Genomic DNA, 22,241 nt, shown 5'->3' on the forward strand with positions numbered 1-22,241 from the left:
TAAAAGAAATTTCAGGCAGACCTTAACTTATGAATGAGTTATACTTTAGACCCTAATTGTTAAATGACTGTTTAAAAATTAAGAATGGGAATAAATCTGTGCAAAGCATAGTCACAATTATTAGACCTGAATTATCACTCTTTAAATGTGATATACAATGAGAGGACAACTATTCTATACAATGAAATGAGGTACGCTGATTCCTGAAACACAAATAGTACCCATTAGTCTATATGGGACTCTGTACTTCAGATGCTTAAAGAAATATATTTGCCTAAACATAAAAGGGGGAGGGAGGAACCTCTGTTCATTTGCAAATAGTTTATCTCAGTTTCTCAATCTTAGTGGTATTGACAGTGGCTGAATAATTCTTTGTTGGAGGTGGCAGTGGGGTCGGGGTGGAGTGTCCTTTGCACTGTAGGATGTTTAGCAGCCGGCCTCTACCAGCCTCTACCCATTAGATGTTAATAGAGGCCTCTCCCCGGCCTCTACCCATTAGATGTTAATAGCACTCTCCCCCAACTGTGAGAACCAAAAGTGTCTGTAGATATTGCCAAATGTCTCTAGGGGCACAAAATGGCCAGTAAGAACCACTGGTCTAACTGATAAACTTAAGTTTTGGATTTATTTTTAATAAGACAGAAGCCTTCCACTAAAAGAAACCAGTAGGGAGAAGGGGGCATCTGCTGATCACTGGAATACTTCTAACCTAAAAGTATTCTGTCTGAACTAAATTCTAGTGGGTTAAAAGGCTACTCTGTCACCTTTTGTTACTTTACTGGATGGCAGGTGTCACATGGGAAAACACACATAAAGTTTCCAAAAGAGCCATCAATATTTAATTGAGTAATGTTTAATTAATTCCTGTTGTATTAACCACTGCCTTACAGATAATTTATGGTGCTTCAAAATAAACACCAAGACATTGTTAAATTAAATGTAGACAATGGGAATAAATTATCTCTTAATAAACGTCTTAACTCCAAAGTACTGCTACTCTGAAAGTTATGATCATCCAAACTGCAAACAGCCGATATAATAGCTGATTGCACAAGGCCCGTAACTCTTCCTACCTAGCGAATGTATCTTTTCCAATTTATAGCTAACTGCAAAAATTAATAAATTCATATATGGCTTACTGTCTCCTTAAGGAAATTATGATTGACCATTTCCTTCTAAGATTTAACTATTACTATCTGAAGACAATTCTCAATATGAGGGAAAATTCACATATGTATTCATATATTAATACTTGCTACCACTTTCCCTAACCTCTGTTTTCCAACTCTAGCTTTATTTCCTCAGTTACTTGGGTGCAGCTGTAAGCCAAAACAAAACACTAAAGCTGAGCAGCACATAAGGTAACCATATTATTACACTGAAGGATAACACAACTTTTAAAAGCAAATTGAACATTTTAAATAACCAGTATTAACCATTTAAACTCACTTATATTGATTTTCTGTTCCGTATTTTTAAAGTGTTTCTATTTTTCATAGCAAAGTTAAAGTATAATAACAATATTATAAATGAAAGTATCAATAACACATAAGTCGGAGGATAGATCAAACCATCTCTTGTAAAAATAATTTTTTTCTAAGAAAATAACTACCAAGCAATGAAGTAATAATCAGAGAGAATTTTTAGACACAACTTACAAACTGAGGTTATTATATTAATTGAAAAATAACATTAGGATACCTGGCAACTTCCCTGTAGTTTAATATATATTACCATTAAGCAGCAATAGAAGTTTCTAACATACTAAGACACTTCATTTTACCAAATCTTCTTCATAATTCTACACTGCTAGTACTCCAACTTACCATCTTCATCAACAGTAAGGTCCACAACTTCTGCTGCATTCTGCCTCAAGGGCTGTATAACAGTAGAAATCCTACTGCGGTTCCGTGGCTCCTGTGGCCGACTTGTATGAGAACTTGAACCTTGGCTCCAGTGAGATCTACTGTGTCCAAGGGTTGAACGAGACCTTAAATAACAAAATTTTTAGTTACCTAAGAAATCATAAACCTTTCTTACAAACTGAGTTGTGAAATTCTTCATTCAAGAATTCTCCAGAGGGGATTCCCTGGTGGCACAGTGGTTAGGAATCTGCCTGCCAATGCAGGGGACAAGGGTTCAAGCCCTGGTCTGGGAAGATCCCACATGCCGAAGAGCAGCTAGCCCGTGCACCACAATTACTGAGCCTCGGCTCTAGAGCCTGCGAGCCACAACTACTGAAGCCCATGCACAACAACTACTGAAGCCCTCATGCCTAGAGCTTATCCTCCACAAGAGAAGCCACCGCAATGAGAAGCTCACGCACCGCAATGAAGAGTAGCCCCCGCTCACCACAACTAGAGAAAGCCCGTGTACAGCAATGAAGACCCAACACAGCCAAAAATAAATAAACAAATATTTTTTAAAAGAATTCTCCAGAGAAATAATCATAACAGAATTTAAAATTCTGACTAGCATAATGCCTAGCACTCAATAAACATCTGCTGAATTAAATGTTAAACAAATGTTCACCAATTAACTGACCTCAGAAAATGAAAAATGATATGTTAGACCAATCACTGGTGTAAAATACAGGATTCTGTTTCAAGAATGCTGCTCCCTTTTCAATGTTTACTTTGAATATTCACCTGGGTTATAATCAATTATTTACATTTTATGTTAATACCTAAAATTATTCACCATAGGTATAGTAACAAAAATATCAACACCCTAAACATTTAACGTTCACATGACCTTCTATGTTTAGTTTAGACTGGATCTGCAAAGCATGGCTTTCGGAGTCCCAAACCAAGCTAAGTTTCTGGGACTGTCTAAAAGAGATTCAAAGCACCGGAAAGAGTTCTTGCCATCAGGAGAGGTACGGATAGTTGTAGCTAGTTTACTGTAAGAAACATCACCGTTTGAGCTGCTTTAGGCTTTAAAGGCATATAATCACAAACCCTCAACACCAAATGCTTTTATCATCTTTTAATTATATGTATTGTACTAAATTACTTACAGCATATATATATATATATATATATTTTGCGTGTGTGTGTGTGTGTGTGTGTGTGTGTGTGTGTGTGTGTGTGGTAGGCGGGCCTCTCACTGCTGTGGCCTCTCCCGTTGCGGAGCACAGGCTCCAGACGCGCAGGCTCAGCGACCATGGCTCACGGGCCCAGCCGCTCTGCGGCATGTGGGATCCTCCCGGACCGGGACACAAACCCGTGTCCCCTGCATCAGCAGGTGGACTCTCAACCACTGCGCCACGAGGGAAGTCCCAGCATATATTTTATTTTGAAAAATTCTTAAAGGACTCACTGTAATGATCTGGACTAAGGGTACAGAGGGATAGTATGTAGAATATGCAGTCCTCAGGCTTCAAGGAGAAAAAAATATATGTTTTAGAAAGATGGGGCTTACAAAGTTGGTTTTTTTCTCCTGCCCAAACTGAACGTAAAACTGCCTCTAAGCTTATTGTCACTATGTATGGAAAGGGTGAGCCAGATCCACTAACATGCAGTCATCGTATAAGCTTGACCACTCAGAAGAGAACTCCGAAGTTCAAACTGAGCTGACAATGGCCTCAGCAATTATAGAGCCTAAAAGTTTAGAAAGAAGTTCAAATTCTAAAATTAAGTTTTCAAGTAACAGAAGTACAGAGGTTAAATCCTGAGACAGAGTTTTAAAAAAACACCGTGTATTCCAGCAAGAATTGTATAGATTAAGGCATGAAGGTAAACAAATATTTCAAGCTGAAATGGTTTTAGATAAGGAGAATGATCACCATTTAAAATTCTTGAGAAACCAAGAGTCTTTGATGAGAGACTGAGTAGTCTATTATTTCTCAGAAGCTGTTAACAGCTGCAGAAACTTCCACATCCACTATGCAGCACTTCTGTGAAAACTTCACAGGATGTCCTAACTCCAAATATAATGCTGAGTAAAGTACCGGCAAAAAACTTGATGTAGGAGAAACAGTTTCACAGAGGCCTTAGTCGCCCCTATAACTAGTGCCAACTGTCAAATCCTGACACAAAGGCATCTGAAACACAGATACATTCTCTTAAACAGGAAGGGCCAAGAGCCAGCTAAAGTGACAAAGTGAATATTCTAGGTAACCATAAGGAAAATAAATATGGCTAATGAGCACTTTGTGTCTTTTTCAAGAGCACAGTCTATCACTATGTAAACGCATCTGCTTGAACATTTAAGCATCTACATGAAAAGAAAGCTCTCCAGTTCCACAAAAAAACAGGTCCTTAGTTTCAACAATTGTTATAGCTCATAAAAACTGAGTCAGTGCTGTACCAACCACTATGGACAGTCACAGAACAACTGTGGCACATACTGTGGAGTATCGATTTTCCTCGGAGTCTGGGAAAATCATTTAAAGCTTAAACAGGGATATATTATAGAGTGCTCTCTTCCATGCCATTAGAAGTAGTACTCCAATGGGAAAGTGGCAAGTAAAGAAGCACGTTCTAGGTATGATTGTAACATGCTTCCAAAATAAGAACGCTTTTTTAAAAAATCAATAACAAAATACAATAAGCAAGTGCATTTCTAAATTCATTCCAACACAAAAATTAAGATTCCTCCACAGTTTGGTGTATCAAACGAAAGAGAGGAGTACTTCACTGCTTCCTTTACCAGTATTTGTAATCATCTAAAGCACAAAATGAATTGTGTTGGGGTCTCTCTCTCTCTCTCTCTCTCTCTCTCTTTTTTTTTTTCCCGTCAAAGTGATTCTCAAAAGGGCAATGTCATTTCCAGTTATTTATCAAAACAAATGAGGATATCTCATTCATTTTTTACTACAGGGCTTATATAAAATTACTGAGTGAAGGACAAAAAAATCCAAAAACTATGTTTTATACTAAGTTGTCCTAACATAACAGCCTAAACATCACTGGTATTAATGAGATACCAATATCATTCCCAATACTTATGTACTATTCACATCTAAATTTCAGAGGAGTTTGTGAACGTACTGAATCATAAAACAAATTCAATTTTATAAAACACCAAGTAAAAATGATGTTTATCTAGAGCAATGACTCAACACTCACTGTATACTTGGGGTGCTTAAAAAAATACTGATTCCTAAGATTCTGGTTCAGCTGGTCTGGGCGATGATCCAGGCAACAATATATATTTTATCATCTTCCCAGATGAATCTAACACATTCTGGTTTGACAACCACTAATCTGGTTGGTATACACACACTAAAACTAGGTAAAGAAAAAAAAAGTTTAAAAATGCAAATATCTGCAGCACAAATGGGTCTAAATATTTACATTTAAAACTTCAAATATACAACTAGGAATTAAAATCTTACCGATAGCTTTCCCCAACTGTTACAATCTCCACTTCACTGTCAGTTGAGGTAACATTAATTTCTTCATTGGCAGTGATCTGGGGAGTGGAGGAAGCTTCTATCACCACAACATCTTCATCAATATTTCCTGGAAACAAAAAGAAAAAACATTTCAAGGGCATATGGGATAAACAACAAGGTCCTACTATACAGCACAAGGAACTATATTCAGTATCCTATGATAAACCACGATGGAAAAGAATACCAAAAAAAAAGGATGTATATATAACTGAATCACTTTGCAGAAATTAACACATTGTAAATCAACTATGCTTCAATTAAAAAAATAAAGAGCATATGCCTGTCAGCTAACTTAAAGACAAAAATTTTTATTTTGACTTTGAAGACTGAAATTCATTACAAAAGTAAAATTCATTTGTCAAATCAAAGTTTTTAAAACCAGAGCTCACTTTGCAAAGTGAAAACAGTCCTTACTCTCTTAATTTGCATGTTTGTTTCCTCTTATGATTTTTGTTTGTTCTTTATAAACGTTTAGTATTTTCCATTTGAATTTGTATAATCTTATATAAAGATATTAATACTGTAATATCTAAAAGTACTGATTTAAGATCTTATGTAAGATATTCACATTCTATAAGATATCAACCCTTTAATATCTAAAATGAAGATACTACACTCTCTAAGTTTTCTTCAAGGTTTTTTAATTTATGTAATATGGTATTCTTTTAAGAAAAACACAGTAGCTTTTCAGTTTTGTGCTACAAAATCTGTAATTTTTTTGTACGTGTTCTTTTCTAAAGTATTCCAAGTTCGGAAAGTGCTTCCTCATCTAGAAGATGGTACATACTATATTTGGTGCAATGTGTTTCCTTAATATTTACTTCACCTAGAACTAATTTTTACTTATGGCATTAGATAAGATTATAAATAGAATCTGGCCCTGCTCAGTGAAATAACCCAGTGACAAAACAACACTGTATGATTTCACTTATGTGAGGCATCTAAAGTAGTCAAATTCCTAGAAAAAGTGGAATGGTGGTTCCCAGAGCTGGGGGGTGGAAGGAAAAGGGAGTTGTTTAATGGGTATGGAGTTTCAGATTGCAAGAAGAAAAAGTTCTGGAGATCTGTTTCACAACAACGTGAATATTCTTAAAACTACTGAACTGCATACTTTAAAATGGTCAAGATGGTTAAACAACAACAAAAAAAGAAAAGTTATGCTCCATTTCTTCTCTTGCTATATTTTCCACAAATCTAGGGCTAAAATGTCTTCTTTTTAAAAACATTCTTCTCTCTTCATTACTATCACCTGTCAATGTAAAGATCAGACAACAGTTTACAAGTAATATCTTGTGATAAGAATTTTCCCATAATAAGAATATTGAGAGCTTAAAATTTCACCCACTTTGAGTGTACATTTCACTGATTTTAGTGTGTTTATGGAGCACAGACATCACCTCAATCCAGTTTTAGAACATTTCCATCTCCCTAAAAGGATCCCACATGCCCTATTTCAGTCAATCATTGTCCCTCTAACCCCATCTCTACATCCCTACAACAACTAACATGCTTTCTGTCATTATGGATTGATCTGTATTTTCAAGAGCTCAATATAAATGGAGTAATACATTACATATACTTTCATATCTGTCTTATTTCACCGAGTGTACTTATTTTGCGATTTATTCATGTTGTTGTGTGTATCAATAGTTCATTATTTTTTACTGCTGGGCAGTATCCTATCATATGAATACATCACAGTTTGTTTATCCACTCTTCTGTTGATGGACATCTGAATTTTTCTCACTTTTGGCTATTACAAATAAATACACGTACTTCAGGCATACATGTACTTTCATTTTTCTTGGGTAAATACTTAGGAATGCAATTTCTAAATACTATGGTAAATTTATGTTTAGCATTTTAATAAAGTGACAAATTGTTTTCCTAAGTGACTGTTCAGTTTTACATTCCCACCAGGAAAATGAGGGCTCCATTTTCTCTACATCTTCGCCACTAATTGTTACCATCTCTTTTTTATTATAGCTGTTCTACTGCATGTATAGTAGTATATATTCTTCTCATTCTCTTAATGGTGTCTTATGAAACATAAAAGTCTTTCATTTTGATGAAGCCCAAATCAGCTATTTCTTTAATGGATCATGTTTTTGGTGACCTTTTAAAGAAATCTCTGCATAACCAAAGGTGACTGAGAATTTGTATGTTTCTTCTAGAAGTTGTATAATGTAGCTCTTACACTTAGGTCTGTGATCCATTTTGTTAATTTCTGTGTCTGACATGATATAAAAGGTCTAAATTCACCTTTTTAGCATGTAGATACATAATTGTCCCAACATTATTTGTTGAAAAGACTGGAATAATTCTATTTTGATATTTAGTAGATTCAGGTTTTCCTAATTATTCTTCAGGATTATAAAATCAAGGGGAGAGAAAAATTCTTGAGATTTGGACTGGATTGGCATTAAGCATCACTAACAAAGCCCTGATATCTCTATAATATACATACTTTCATCCAAGAACATATCTTGCCATCTACCAATATCATATTTATAAACCTGTAGAAAAACTGAGGGTTTGCTTTGATTCTAATTGTAACTCTCTATAAAGCTACATAATTTTCTTCAAAGAAGCTAAATATACTCCTATTGAGATTATTCTTACACTCTTCATCCTCTTTGCCGCTCTTCTAAACATGCTCCCTTTCTTCATTACATTTTCTACTCGTACGGTGGTATTCCATTGATACCGTATATTCATTTTTATCCAACTCTTACAGAACTCTTGCTTAGCACAATGACAACAAATGGCTCAACTTTCTTCTCACTGTGGAATTTACGCAGACTACATTCCTTCACCAGAGGCACCATTCCCAGACAACCTGGAATTTCATCTCTAATATAACTCTACATCATCAAATATCTGCACTACTTCAAAAGGGGCCAGTATCCGAAGGAGGTTACAAGCCCATGACAAAGATCTATAACATGCTCTCTGATACTCCAAAGAGGATAACAAGGAAGGCACTGGTAAATCACAGAGGCAATAAAAGATGATCTGATTGAAGAAATAGTTATTTTTAAAATATTCCATAATATTTTTATTTTGGAATACTTGCAAATTGTTCTATCCATTAAATATTTAAAAAATTAAGATTTAAAAATTGTGAGATGTGCAAATTTTAAAAGTAGTTTCAAAGTTCTAAAGATTACACACATACACACGTTCAGGTCAAATGTATTTTTAACAGCATAAATATAGGCAGAGAAAAACAAAATAGCAGCACTCAGCGGCTATTTAAAATAATATTATCAATTCAATTTCCAAATTACTTTTCTAATTCTTCGTAATCACATACACAATGCAGCTTAAGGTAAGCGTACACAGGCAATCATATATTTAAAACTAAAAGCATTATATATAAAAACAAAAGACCATGGATTTTTTAAATTAAAAACACCTCTCTTATTTTAACCCACCAACTGGACATTACCACTTTACATAGAGAAAAGCTACATCTATATATCAGCTTTATTAGTGATTTTTCTCCATATATGTATACATGAAATTTCTTTACAAGCCTGTAAAAAAAAATCACCTAACATTATTAAATACCTTTTACACAGTTATGCAAAGTCAAATATAAATGTAACATTCTGAAGTTCCAATGATAAATGATACAAAGCTAGCTTTGCTAATGCATTAAAATTCAATTTATATAATTTTTTATGAACAGAGATTGTATAACTAAAAGTTATATAAATAACTCATTTAGGTACTGTTACTCTATTGCTCAAACATCATTTTTCTAAAAAGAATCTTTATAAGCAGAACTTGAACATAATACATAAAAATCATGTAACTAAATAATAATCACAATTTGGCAAGACTTGGGCATCTTTAGAATGACTATTATTTAAAACACAATTTAAAGGAAATATTCCTAAAATTATGAAGTTAACCTTAATATAGCTTTTAAAAAATCAAGACAATAGGTCACTTCTTATTGGGCCAATTTCATTTTCATGTTATTTACATGTAGAAATATTAAAGGACAAGAGACTTGAGTGCAGCTAAGAGTGATGGGACTGCAGGTGATTTAGCTATTTCTTTTAAGATTACTTATTTTGTTTGTACGTTTTAACACATTTTTGACTGGAGACATAGTTTCAGCAAAAATCCCCCTATCAATAATGTATTAATACATCATGAGAAAAATAAAACGTAATAACCTGGGTAGTGTAACAATGGTAACAAAAACAATGGTTTCGGGCTTCCCTGGTGGCGCAGTGGTTTGAGAGTCCGCCTGCCGATGCAGGGGACACGGGTTCGTGCCCCAGTCCGGGAAGATCCCACATGCCGCGGAGCGGCTGGGCCCGTGAGCCATGGCCGCTGAGCCTGCGCGTCCGGAGCCTGTGCTCCGCAACGGGAGAGGCCACAGCAGTGAGAGGCCCGCGTACCGCAAACACAAACAAACAAACAAAAAAAACCAATGGTTTCTCTGACAGAGGTCTTCAAGAACCCCCCAAAATCATTGATTATTCTGGTCCCCCTGTGCCTTAAGTCTGGTATGATGCCAATAACAAGAATAGCTTCCAATTTGTGAGCACATACTTTGTCCCATGTATAATATTCTGCATGTCTAGCTCCATGAAGAAACTGAAACTTAGAAAGTTTAAACGACTTGTCAAGCAAACATGAGTAACACTTGGCATTAACACCTAATTTCAATTCTAAACTCAGGCTCTTTACATGAAGTATATCACCATGCCGTAACTAGTCAACAAGCTGGTGCTAATTACTATCAAAAGAATCTTCGTGTTACGCTACTGCTCCTGTCTTTTGCGGTCACAAAAGTTACTGAAGTTTTAACAGCTTTGACTCTTCTTTGGGACTCTTCTGTTGGGTATCTATCAAACAGAAATGAAAACATATACATACACCAAGAATCTGTACCCAAAGGTTCACAGCAGCATTATTCACAATGGTCAAATACTAAAAACAATTAAATGTCCATCACCTGACTAATGGTAAACAAATCCGTACAATGGAATACTATAAAGGAACTAAATAATAAGTAGAACAGAATAGAATTAAATAAAAATAAAATAAAATGAACTGAAACTAAGTACTAATATCTGCTATGACATGGATGAACCTCAAAAACACTATGCTTGGGCTTCCCTGGTGGCGCACTGGCTGAGAGTCTGCCTGCCGATGCAGGGGGCACGAGTTTGTGCCCCGGTCCGGGAAGATCCCACATGCCGCGGAGCGTCTAGGCCCGTGAGCCATGGCCGCTGAGCCTGCGCGTCCGGAGCCTGTGCTCCGCAACGGGAGGGGCCACAACACTGAGAGGCCCGCGTACCGCAAAACAAAACAAAACAAACAAACAAAAAAACCACTATGCTAAGTGAAAGAAGCCAGACACAAAAGACCACATATTGTATGATTTATATGAAATGTCCAGAAAAAGCGAGTCTATACAGACAGCAACAGATTAGAGGCTGTATGTGGAAGTGAGGGTAGGACAGGGATTAACTATAAACAAACAGGGAAATGGGATCTTTGGGGATTAATGGAAATGTTCTGAAACTGTACTGCAGTAATGGCTGCACAGCTCTGAATTTACTAAAAATCACTGAATTGTATACTTTAAATGGATGAATTTTATGGTAGGTAAATTATACCTCAATGAAGCTGTTAAAAAAAACAAATAAAAACCTGTAAAACATTCCCTGCAAGATACAGAACTAGGGGGCTTCCCGGGTGGCACAGTGGTTGAGAATCCACCTGCCAATGCAGAAGACACGGGTTCAATCCCTGGTCCAGGAAGATCCCACATGCCGTGGAGCAACTAAGCCCGTGCACCACAACTACTGAGCCTGTGCTCTAGAGCCCATGAGCCACAACTACTGAGCCCACGTGCCACAACTACTGAAGCCTGTGCACCTAGAGCCCATGCTCCACAAGAGAAGCCACTGCAATGAGAAGCCTGCGAACTGCAAAGAAGAGTGGCCCCCCTCGCTGCAACTAGAGAAAGCCCACGCACAGCAATGAAGACCCAACACAGCCAAAAATAAATAAATAAAATTTATTTTTAAAAAAAGATACAAAACTAGATTTCAGTAAATGAAAAGACACTGCATACTCTGGAAGAGGAATACCCCAAATCCTAAAGATGTCAGTTCACCCTAATTTAGCCTACAAATATAATCCCAATAAAAATATCATCATGTGTCTCCCCACTAGCACCATCCTCAGATAAAAAGTTGATTATAAGTTCACTTGGAAGAATAAACAGGCAAGAATAACCACGAAAACATGAAAGAGTCTATAATTAAAACAGTGTGCTTCTAGTGCGTGGACAGGCAAACCAACCAACGGAACAGTATGAAAGCTCCATTAATAGATCCAAATACTTATGGAAATTTAACATATGACAAAGATGGCAACTCAAGTCAATAGGAAAGTTTTTAATGATTTGTTTGGGATAATTGGATAGCCACATGAGACAAAAAGGATCCATTCTTCGCACTGTACATGAGGACAAGATCAAATTGATCTGCGCTTTATACGTTTAAAAAAAAAGGTAAACGATACAAGGGCTAGGGGGGAAATGGGTTAGTTTCCTTTTAAACTTGGAGTGGGAAAAACTTTCCTAATTATGATTCAAAAACCCAGAAACAGTAAAGGTCAATAAATGTGACTAATTCAAAAAAATGTTGGCAAGGTAAAGAAGTACTGCAGAGTCAAAAAACTAATGACCAATTTGAGGAAAATGTGTTATATAGGATATATACCTCTAATATATAAAAAACGTCTAAAAATGGAAGCAAGAATGAAGACCAATATTCCGGCAGAAAAACAGGCAAATGAAATGAATAGATTGACCACAAGAAATGCAAATGAACTTTAAATATATGAAAAGACACACAAACAATAGTGATAAAAAATACAAATTAAAAATGCACTGACATACTATTTCTTGCCTCTCAGATGGGCCAAAAATTAAAATCTGACAACTAATTCTGCTGGAAAGGCTTTGGAAAAATAGGCACTTTCACACACTGCTGATGGACCCAAAATGGTTACGATCCTCATAGGGAAATCTGGCCATATTTTTTTTTTTTTTTTTTTTTGATATGCGGGCCTCTCACTGTTGTGGCCTCTCCCGTTGCGAAGCACAGGCTCCGGACACGCAGGCTCAGCGGCCATGGCTCACGGGCCCAGCCGCTCCGCGGCACGTGGGATCCTCCCGGACCGGGGCACGAACCCGTGTCCCCTGCATCGGCAGGCAGGCTCTCAACCACTGCGCCACCAGGGAAGCCCTGGCCATATTTTTAAAATAACATATTCTTTTATCTTTGACTCAACAACCCCCTCCTAGAATTCTATCCCAAAGACACAATGGCAAAAACTATTAAATGACATATACAAAAAGCTATTCACTGCAATGCTATTCATAACAGTAAAAGTCTGCAAACTGTCCATCGATAGGGGACTAGTTGAACAAATCAGGGTATAACTATACAATGGAGTACTGTGGACCTGTGGAAAAAATAAAAGAGGAATGAAAAAGAATGAATAGAGGAATAAAAGCCTATATATCCTTTATATCTCATCATATATAAACTTTTATTCCTCTATTATATCTCTATACTCTAACAACTGTATACATTGTTAAATGAAAAAAAGATATGTTTTGAGTAAGCGGAGATGTATGTATGTGTGTGTATATATATATGCACACACACATATTTGATAATTTTTTAAAATAAATATATTTCATTTATTTTATTTTTGTCTGTGTTGGGTCTTTGTTGCTACACGCAGGCTTTTTCTAGTGGCGGTGAGCGGGGGCTACTCTTCGTTGCAGTGCACAGGCTTCTCATTGCAGTGGCTTCTCTTGTTGCAGAGCTCAGCTCTCGGTGCACGGGCTTCAGTAGTTGTGGCATACGGGCTCAGTAGTTGTGACGCACGGGCTTAGTTGCTCCGCAGCATGTGGGATCTTCCCGGACCAGGGCTTGAACCCATGTCCCCTGCACTGGCAGGCAGATTCTTAACCACTGTGCCACCAGGGAAGCCCTAATATTTTTGAAGAGAAAAAAAATGGAACAACAAACTAAAACAGAAACTAGTGAAAAATGATTATGTATTAGGGAGAAAAAGATAGGAAGAGAGGGCAGAGGTGGAAAACTAGACCTCAATGAATATATCTTGTTTAAAAGTTTTGACTTTGGAACCAGGTAAATATTTCACATAATTAAAAAACAAAACTAAAAAATTTTTACAAATCTCTTAAAAAAACAAAATAAAATACTTTGCAACAATCACAAAATAAATAAATGATCCTAAACTAAATGCATATTAAATTGGTGGCATAACCACACAGAAAACCAGCCAAGGGCAAAAAAAAGGAACCACATAGAAAAATCTTTTATTGTATTCAATAGAATTACTGTTAGTAATAATTGTAAAGATGTTCATTTACATTCATTTATGAGTGTTCACTTATGTCTATGTATTTATAGTTTGTATAGAATAAAAAAGTAATTGATAATAGTGTTAAGAATCCAGATTTTCAATGTAAGAGTAAAGAGATCCAAAAATAAAACACAAGCTTACATAAAAACCCTAATCCTAAATTTTCAATGGAAATAGTCACATGAATTAATGATTTATCTTTCTAAAATCTTTACATTCCTAACTCTGTCCATTAAGAAAGACAAAAAGCAATGATAACCCAGTAGAACAATGAGCACTTTCGTTCCCAGTGGATAGCTTCTAACTATCATTTCTCAATAAAAGGAAATCAGGAGTGCTTGGAATGACTGGTTCCAGGTTTGGAACAGGAAATGTAAAGGATGAATCTGGACTTATCTTGTTACATCAGAGAGTAAGGAAGTTATTAAAGACTACTGGAGTGGCATCAAAAGGACACAAACCAGGGACTTCCCTTGTGACGCAGTGGTTAAGAACCCGCCTGCCAATGCAGGGGACACAGGTTCGAGCCCTGTTCTGGGAAGATTCCACATGCCGTGAAGCAACTAAGCCCGTGTGCCACAACTACTGAGCCTGCGTTCTAGAGCCTGTGAGCCACAGCTACTGAGCCCGCATGCTGCAACTAGTGAGGCCCGCGCGCCTGGAGTCCGTGCTCCATAACAAGAGAAGCCACCACAATGAGAAGTCCATGCAGAGCAACGAAGAGTAGCCCCCGCTCGCCACAACTAGAGAAAGCCCGTGCGCAACAACAGAGACCCAACACAGCCAAAAATAAATAAAATTTTTTTTAAAAAAAGGACACAGGGCTTCCCTGGTGGCGCAGTGGTTGAGAGTCCGCCTGCCAATGCAGGGGACGCGGGTTCGTGCCCCGGTCCGGGAAGATCCCACGTGCCGCGGAGCGGCTGGGCCCGTGAGCCATGGCCACTGCATCCGCGCGTCCGGAGCCTGTGCTCCACAACGGGAGAGGCCGCAACAGTGAGAGGCCCGCATACCAAAAAAAAAAAAAAAAAAAAGGACACAAACCAACTTGAAGATGCTCCCACTGGCCAAAGATGAAACTATTTGAACATCAAAAAGAATAAAAAGACCGCAACACATCAACTATGCTAAAATCCATGAGTTCAAAATGATAATTGAAAATGAAAAACCTCTCTGAATATTGCTAAAGTTTATTCTGAAAAGTGTAAATGAAGGTAAAGACTCAAGCATTCATCTTACATTTACTGTATGACCTTCATTTCAGAGTAAACAATTACCTGATGCAGGGAGAATTCTTCCTTATGAAATAAACTCCATTAATAAATATAACAGAATGATAGAAAGTCAGCATTTTGCAACCCTTAATGAAATAATCGATCTACGCAAGATCATCAAAGCTGCTGAAAGTATTACATGAAATGTTGATGGGGAACTTTATAGTGGAAGGATCAGGATGACACCATCTGAAACCTCTAATCAATTTTAACATGTGATGCAACAGAAAGTCCACAGCACTACCAAGGAAGAGTTGCTGAATCTAATCAAGCTTTTAGATCCACCAGTTTGCAGGAAATATGTAGTATATAAAACAAATTAAATGGTATGATGTCAGAAATTGTTCTGAAATTCTCCACTAAAAAAAAAAGTGAGGGATGAGAGATCAGATAAGAATGGCAGAATGTTGAAAACTGACGTTAGATTATGACTATGTGGAAGTTCATTGTATACTTATATATTTTTATATTAAAAATATGTGAAAATCCCCATATAAAAATAATAAAATAACAACAAAAACTCTATCAATGTTATTTTTGGAAAAGGAAAAAAAGAATTATAATTTAATTCCTAGTGTTAGGACTTCACACTTCCAAGGGCTGAACATCTTAAGCAAACTTGTAAAACTCCTAAGTCAATATGGTATGGAGTGCAGTCAGAAAATATGAATATATAGCTGTTGGATACATTTTCTAAAAGCTGTAAATAAAACACACTGCTATCAGATATAAAACAAAACAAGAAAAACCCTGTGAAATAGGGATTTCCCAGTCATAACATAAGGGAAAATGGTATCTGCAGTTTGGGATAAAAGTTCCAGTGACAGCATAACTCATGGGAGTTAGCAAGTGCTACGTCTTACACAAAGATGAGGATAATATGATCTTAAAAACTGTCTAATGACTTAAAAAGTGGTTCTAGCAATTACCAAGTCACCAAAGTCTAAGGTGCCTGTGTGAATAAAACTGTTATCAGAAAATCTGGGTACCAATAAGCAATATTTCTAAATTGACATTTATTCAACATTTTATATACGCAAATAAATTAGTAATTTACTTTTAAGACATCTATTTTAACTACAGCCCTAAAAGTGTATATTTCAAGATAGTCAAAACTTTTTTTTCTCCTCAGTAGGAAAATGGGACTGACATATTCTAGCTCTCGTATTTGGGGGCATATACAGTATTTACATTTCCTTCAAGTCTGGAGGAAATATAATCTATAAATACTTAATTTAAAAGTTAATAAAATAAGGAGGTCCTCAAACACACAATTAATTGGGAAACCAAAGGCTACAGCACTATAAAACAAAAATTTAGGCAGCAGTTCAGAGAAGGCACACTGAATAGCCCACGCTGAAACTTAGCTGATACTGGGTTATTTTACAACATCTGAAGTTCTTGGCAAATATTATAAATAGGGAACAAAATAGGATGTATAATTTTTCTACCCAACTGGCAAACAGGAAAAACCCAATGTCCAACAACTCAAGTTGTGTGTCATTTTGGCTTTCTAGGCTTGAAAAGAGAGCTCTAATAAATTTAAAAGACAAGGTGAGGGAGTGGCATGGACATATATACACTATCAAATGTAAAATAGATAGCTGGTGGGAAGCAGCCACATAGCACAGGGAGATCAGCTCTGTGCTTTGTGACCACCTAGAGGGGTGGGATAGGGAGGGTGGGAGGGAGCCGCAAGATATGGGAACATATGTATATGTATAACTGATTCACTTTGTTGTAAAGCATAAACTAACACACCATTGTAAAGCAATTATACTCCAATAAAGATGTTAAAAAAAAGAAGACAAAAATGAAGCAAGAGGCAAATCGGGACTACACAGAGATCTACTGATTACAACAAACGAACCAATATTTGTTATACAATGTAAAGCACTGACTAAAGCAACTCATTCTTAGTTAATCTGGCAAAACCCATTAATTATCTACAACTGTTTTGCCTTAGAGAGTTTGAAGGTACAACAAAATACTTAACATGTAAAACATTCTTTCCATCAGTTCACTACAGTAATAGTCAATAAGTACCAATGGATAGTGTATGAAAAAGTTGTCCCAGTAGCTCCAGTTACTATCCATCCATACTATAAATCATATTACTAAAGTTCAGTAGATAAATCTAATTAAACTTTGAGTCATTCCAATCCTTTTCTAATTCTTAACACACACTAAAATATACTAGACTTGGAATCAGAAAGCCAACACTAGAAATATATCTAGAAGAAAACCCTATCTCTTAAGAATCTAAGGAAGTCAACTTTTTGAGAGCACTAAAACTTTTAGACAATACAGCTAAGTCTCATCAATACTTAAGTTTATTCTGAATTTAAATCATTCTAAAATGGTTTTCTAAATGCTCTGTCTGTGATATGAAGGTGATAATGACAAAATCCACCTCATAGGAGTGGTGGGAGGATTAAATAAAACACTTAGAACATTACCAGCACAGAGTAAATACCCAACAAATACTGGGTATTTTTACTATCATGACATCACCCACTGTTGGGTAGTAAAGGAACTTGAGGCAAATTCCTTGAGGACATTCTGGCAACAGCTGCTAGCAAATTTTATAATGCATATACCCTGTGATATACTTTTAAAAATTATTCCTTAAGATATGCTTGCCGAGATGTGCAAAAAATGTGTGTAGAAGGCTGAATGCTGATGAATGTGGCAAATATTCATCAACAAAAGTTGGTTAAATAAATTTTGGAACATCCATGCACAGGGAATATTATGCATCTGCTTTTAAAAAATGAGATAACTATACATACTGATATTTTTAAAACCCACATTATTTATTTACATTTACATATACTTTCACATTTTCTGCAGGAGATAAGAAGATCACTCCTGGGTACTAAGACTGGGACCTAAGGAGAGGAGGTAAACGTTCACTTTTTATTTTATACTTTCTTGGTACTTTTAAAATTCCACACCAAGTGAATGTTATTATTAAAAACTAGTTTATAGGGAGGGTGGGAGGGAGATGCAAGAGGGAGGAAATATGGGGATATATGTATATGTATAGCTGATTCACTTTGTTATAAAGCAGAAACTAACACACCCTTGTAAAGCAATTATACTCCAATAAAGATGTTTAAAAAAAAAAAAACTAGTTTAAAACACTGATCTAGGCACCAAAAAACATCAGGAGTACTTGGCTTCAACTTTTGGATTTGTGTTTCCGGAGACAAACAAGGATAATGTCTGAAAATAATGAATTCTTCCAAGAGAAACAGTTAAAAAACCCACGTGCTACACTTAGTACTAAACAAGATTTAAAAATGAATTACAGAGTTTGCATTTATCTTGACTACTTGAGGATATATGAACTCGTTTCTTCCTAGATGAAAACAAAGATCCAGGCCTACATTTATTCTATTCTCATGCTTCCTACAGATATCAGTTCCTTAGAACTTCTGCTTTACATCACCAACCATCCTGCCTCACTAATTGCAAGCAGAAATTGGACTCGGCTGCTCCTCCTCCAAAACTAGAGTCTTCACATTCTTCACCTGAGAAAAATGTGAAATGTGACAATTAAGCAAGACAATTCCTATTCTTACCTCCCTCTTTCTCAAGAAACCTCAGGGAATGGTTGCTGTAACCGCCATTCGGCTGCAGGTGATCTCAATTAACTCTTTTTAAAACAAATATTTGGGTAGGTTAAAAAAAATGAACTAACCATAGCTAAGACTAAAATTAAGAACAAAGTTACTGATTTCAGGGTTCTGGCAAGAATAGAAAAATAAACGTGGAAGAGGAAAGGGTGTCTTGGAAAAGGAAGGGACCCATATAGAAGGAGAGAAGAGGGAGAAATGGCATATCTGCACAGGAGACTATTAAGTAGACTTTGTCCTCAACAGGCAGGACATCAGGCAAAGACTAGGAAAGCTCTGTGTCAGTAATTGGAAACCATTATCTTAGCCGTTTAAAAAGCTCTCCCAACCCCACTTTCCTTACACTTTCACAAGAAATTATCTTTTACCTCAGTTCAGACTTCACTCCTCAATGCTCACTTCATCAAATTACCTTAAATTACAACAAACTGTAAAAATGGTTTATATGGAACATACACTTCAGAGACTGTACATGAACTTATTCTAGTTAAGTTTAACATTTTACTGTGGTGAGGGGCACGCTCAAGTTAATCATCTATCGATTCAGTTTTAACTGATTAATCACAGGCTCTGCTGAGCACCGTCAGGACTAAAAGTTTGTGTTCCAGTATTAGAATAAAAGCTACCTCTCAAATGCCTGAAATTATTTTTCCATGATAAAGAACATGACAAAGGAAGAGTAAACAGTAAGAAAAGAGTACTTAAAGGAAAAATAAGCGTATTTTTTTAGTGACTAGAATTGTATCTTAGAATTGGGGTCATGGTTTAATACTACAGTTGGTAATTTATTTATATGGCTTAAAAATAAAAGTTAATAGAGGCTCATATTCCTTCTAAATACAATGAAATCACTAAAATGTAGAAGAAAATAAGCACAAACAAAATGCAATAGCTTCCATGCTATGCTAAACTTAAAAAACAAAATTTTTACCTGAGGGAACAGCTGGATTGTTTTGGTGGTTTTCACTGGTAGAAACAAACAAATCTTCTTCTCCTTCAGTTGATGAGCTGGAAGAGGATTCACTGCTGAGGTCATTCTCACTAGAACTACTAGAACTGGGGAGCAAAGCATATTTTCTTCGGGCTAACACTTCTCGTTTTTTCCTCTGCATTAATATCCTCTCTTTTTGTTTCTGTGTCCTCTGGGAGGAATTATTTTTCACAAATCTCTTTCTGCATGGAAGTCTCCTTAATGAACTGCTATGAAAACAAGGTCTTTTCATTAACAATCCTGAAACAGATTCTGTCTCAGTCCGAGGCCACTTATGGGACCGTGCACTATGAGTTCTACTTTTAGCACTCAAAATTGCCTGGGAATGTCTTACAGAGACTTCTTTATCCTCATCTGAAGTCACAGTATCAGAGTCTCCAAAATGTAGACTAGATGAAGGAGAAGAAAGACAATCACTAAAAGAGGAATCATTATCTTCATCACTTGGTGTTTCTAGGTGTTGTCTCAATCCCAATATTCCCTGGTTCTCTTTAGCACAATTTTGCATGTATGAAGGGCCAGCCTGCTGGCTTTTGCGTTTTTTCCTCACAACAACACTTTTTGCTTGCTCTTGTTGGTTACCATTCATGTCCTTCTCTTGTTTTTGAGAATCATCACACAAATGTGAGAATTCATTCCCCACTTTACTATTAATCATCTCAACTCCTGCAGGAAAACTTCTGGCTGCCCCAATGGGCTCTGGATGCAAGAGGATCCCTTTCAGACTCTCCTGTGTCTTTGGTGCATCAGAAGGAATCTCACTCTTCATATCCACTTTTAAGGTATAGAGCTTGTTATATTCAGGAGTCCATTGAGACATGGGAAACTTTAAGGAAGGCCTAGAAGACACAATAAGATATTTAAAAGATGGTTAATGTGTTTTATTATACTGTTTAAACAGTTCTCAGATTCCACTGAAAATATCCCTGTAATAGGGCAGAATTGCCTTTTCCTCATCAGAATGTAAAATGGCTGTAACGAGTCATTTTTCTCTGATACCTCTTACCCATAAACCCAATTTTTAGAAATAAAGATTACAGAACATAAGCCTACTTCAAAAAACTGATCTTATTGTGTATCTTCCTAACTTCAGCAGCATAACATATTTGGTCAAAATCAAACAATCTCTCCAAAACCTATTATAGTAAAAATAGATAAAAGGATTAGAATTCAAAAGACTTTGATTAGTCAATACTGGTTTTCTCCTGGTATCATATTTTAAAGTGATAATTACATCAAATACTTTCTGTACATCTATATGGTTACTATGTTAGATGTGTTACTATAAACAATGAACTAATATAAATATAGCTTCTCTTTCATGGTTCTTTCCTTCATACTACTCTGGTCTTCAATGAGAACCTGAATCACCAATAGACAGTAGGCACAACTACTGCATTTCATAAAGTTTTAGACACATACAGAATGACCAGAGCTAAAACTGAACTGCTAAAGATCATTCAGTTAAAGCAACAAAGCAGAACATAAAATCAAACTTTCTACAGCTAATATAAGAATCTAAATCATTAAATCTCTGAAACTATGAGCAGCTGAACAAGGGGATTTGAAATGATAGCATCTACATCAACGCAATGTACATACAAGAATGGTGATAATTTAAGGTAGTAAATATAATGACTCAAAATGGAATATACTTATTTAAAAGGTAGTTAATATGACAAACGAAAACCTTTACTAGTGCTAAAAATGATTTAAACAATGTTAACAATTTTAACTTAAGTTTTTATTGAAGTATATAACAAAGACACATGTACTCTAAGTCTATAGCTCGGTGAATTCTCACACATCTATGTAACTAGCTCCAAGATCAAGAAACAAAAAATAACCAGCACTCCAGAAATCCCCTTCCAGTCACTTCACCCACCAAGAGTTGTAACCATTAACTTAACTTCTAAAACCATAGTTTTGTACTTAACATGCACTTTGTAAACTACTTCCGAAAAAGAGAGGAAAAAAAGATAGATATTTAGTAGCAAGTTTTTTCTTCTCCACAAATGACAATTACAGGAATAAAAAACTTCACAGGTATATATTTTAGTATATAACTATTATCAAATAGATGAACAGATAACAGTAATTAAAAAATGAAACAACCTATTTCTATACGAAGCTATCAAAACCTCTATCTTCTTCAAGGGCAGGTGGTGGTGTATCCAAGATCAGTCATCAAGCCCTGTCTGGATCAGCAGTAAAGGAGGAACAAAAAGATGGGTGAACACATGGGTAGAGCAATGAGCAACTATGAGAGGTGGCCAGTCACACAAGGATCACCATAATTAAATGCAAGAAAAAACAGGCCACAACGATAAGGCACAGGTATATATGATTCAAGATTTAAGCTGGTCCCACTAGGATAGCTATAATAAAAAATACAGATAACAGCAAGTGCTGGCAAGGAAGTAAAGAAATTGGAACCCTCATACATTGTTGGTGGGAATGTAAAATGGTGTATAAACTTTGGGAAAATAGTTTGG

The 22,241-nt window shown here is 36.2% G+C and overlaps 1 protein-coding gene across 17 annotated transcripts in view; it reads right to left on the bottom strand.

The window, feature by feature from the left end:
* The window catches only part of RNF111 (ring finger protein 111), an 87,135-nt gene that overhangs the window by 29,793 nt on the left and 35,101 nt on the right, over positions 1-22,241 (bottom strand). For all 17 annotated transcript variants that reach the window (XM_067029764.1, XM_067029768.1, XM_067029771.1 and 14 more), the window contains 3 exons: positions 19,687-20,585; positions 5,342-5,468; positions 1,827-1,990 (listed from right to left, as the gene is read on the bottom strand). In XM_067029764.1, the coding sequence (XP_066885865.1) occupies positions 1,827-1,990; positions 5,342-5,468; positions 19,687-20,566 (1,171 nt within the window). In that variant the 5' untranslated portion in view covers positions 20,567-20,585. The remainder of the gene's footprint in view (positions 1-1,826; positions 1,991-5,341; positions 5,469-19,686; positions 20,586-22,241) is intronic.

The sequence above is a fragment of the Kogia breviceps genome, chromosome 3, assembly GCF_026419965.1.
Source record: "Kogia breviceps isolate mKogBre1 chromosome 3, mKogBre1 haplotype 1, whole genome shotgun sequence".
Classification (NCBI taxonomy): Eukaryota; Metazoa; Chordata; class Mammalia; order Artiodactyla; family Physeteridae; genus Kogia; species Kogia breviceps.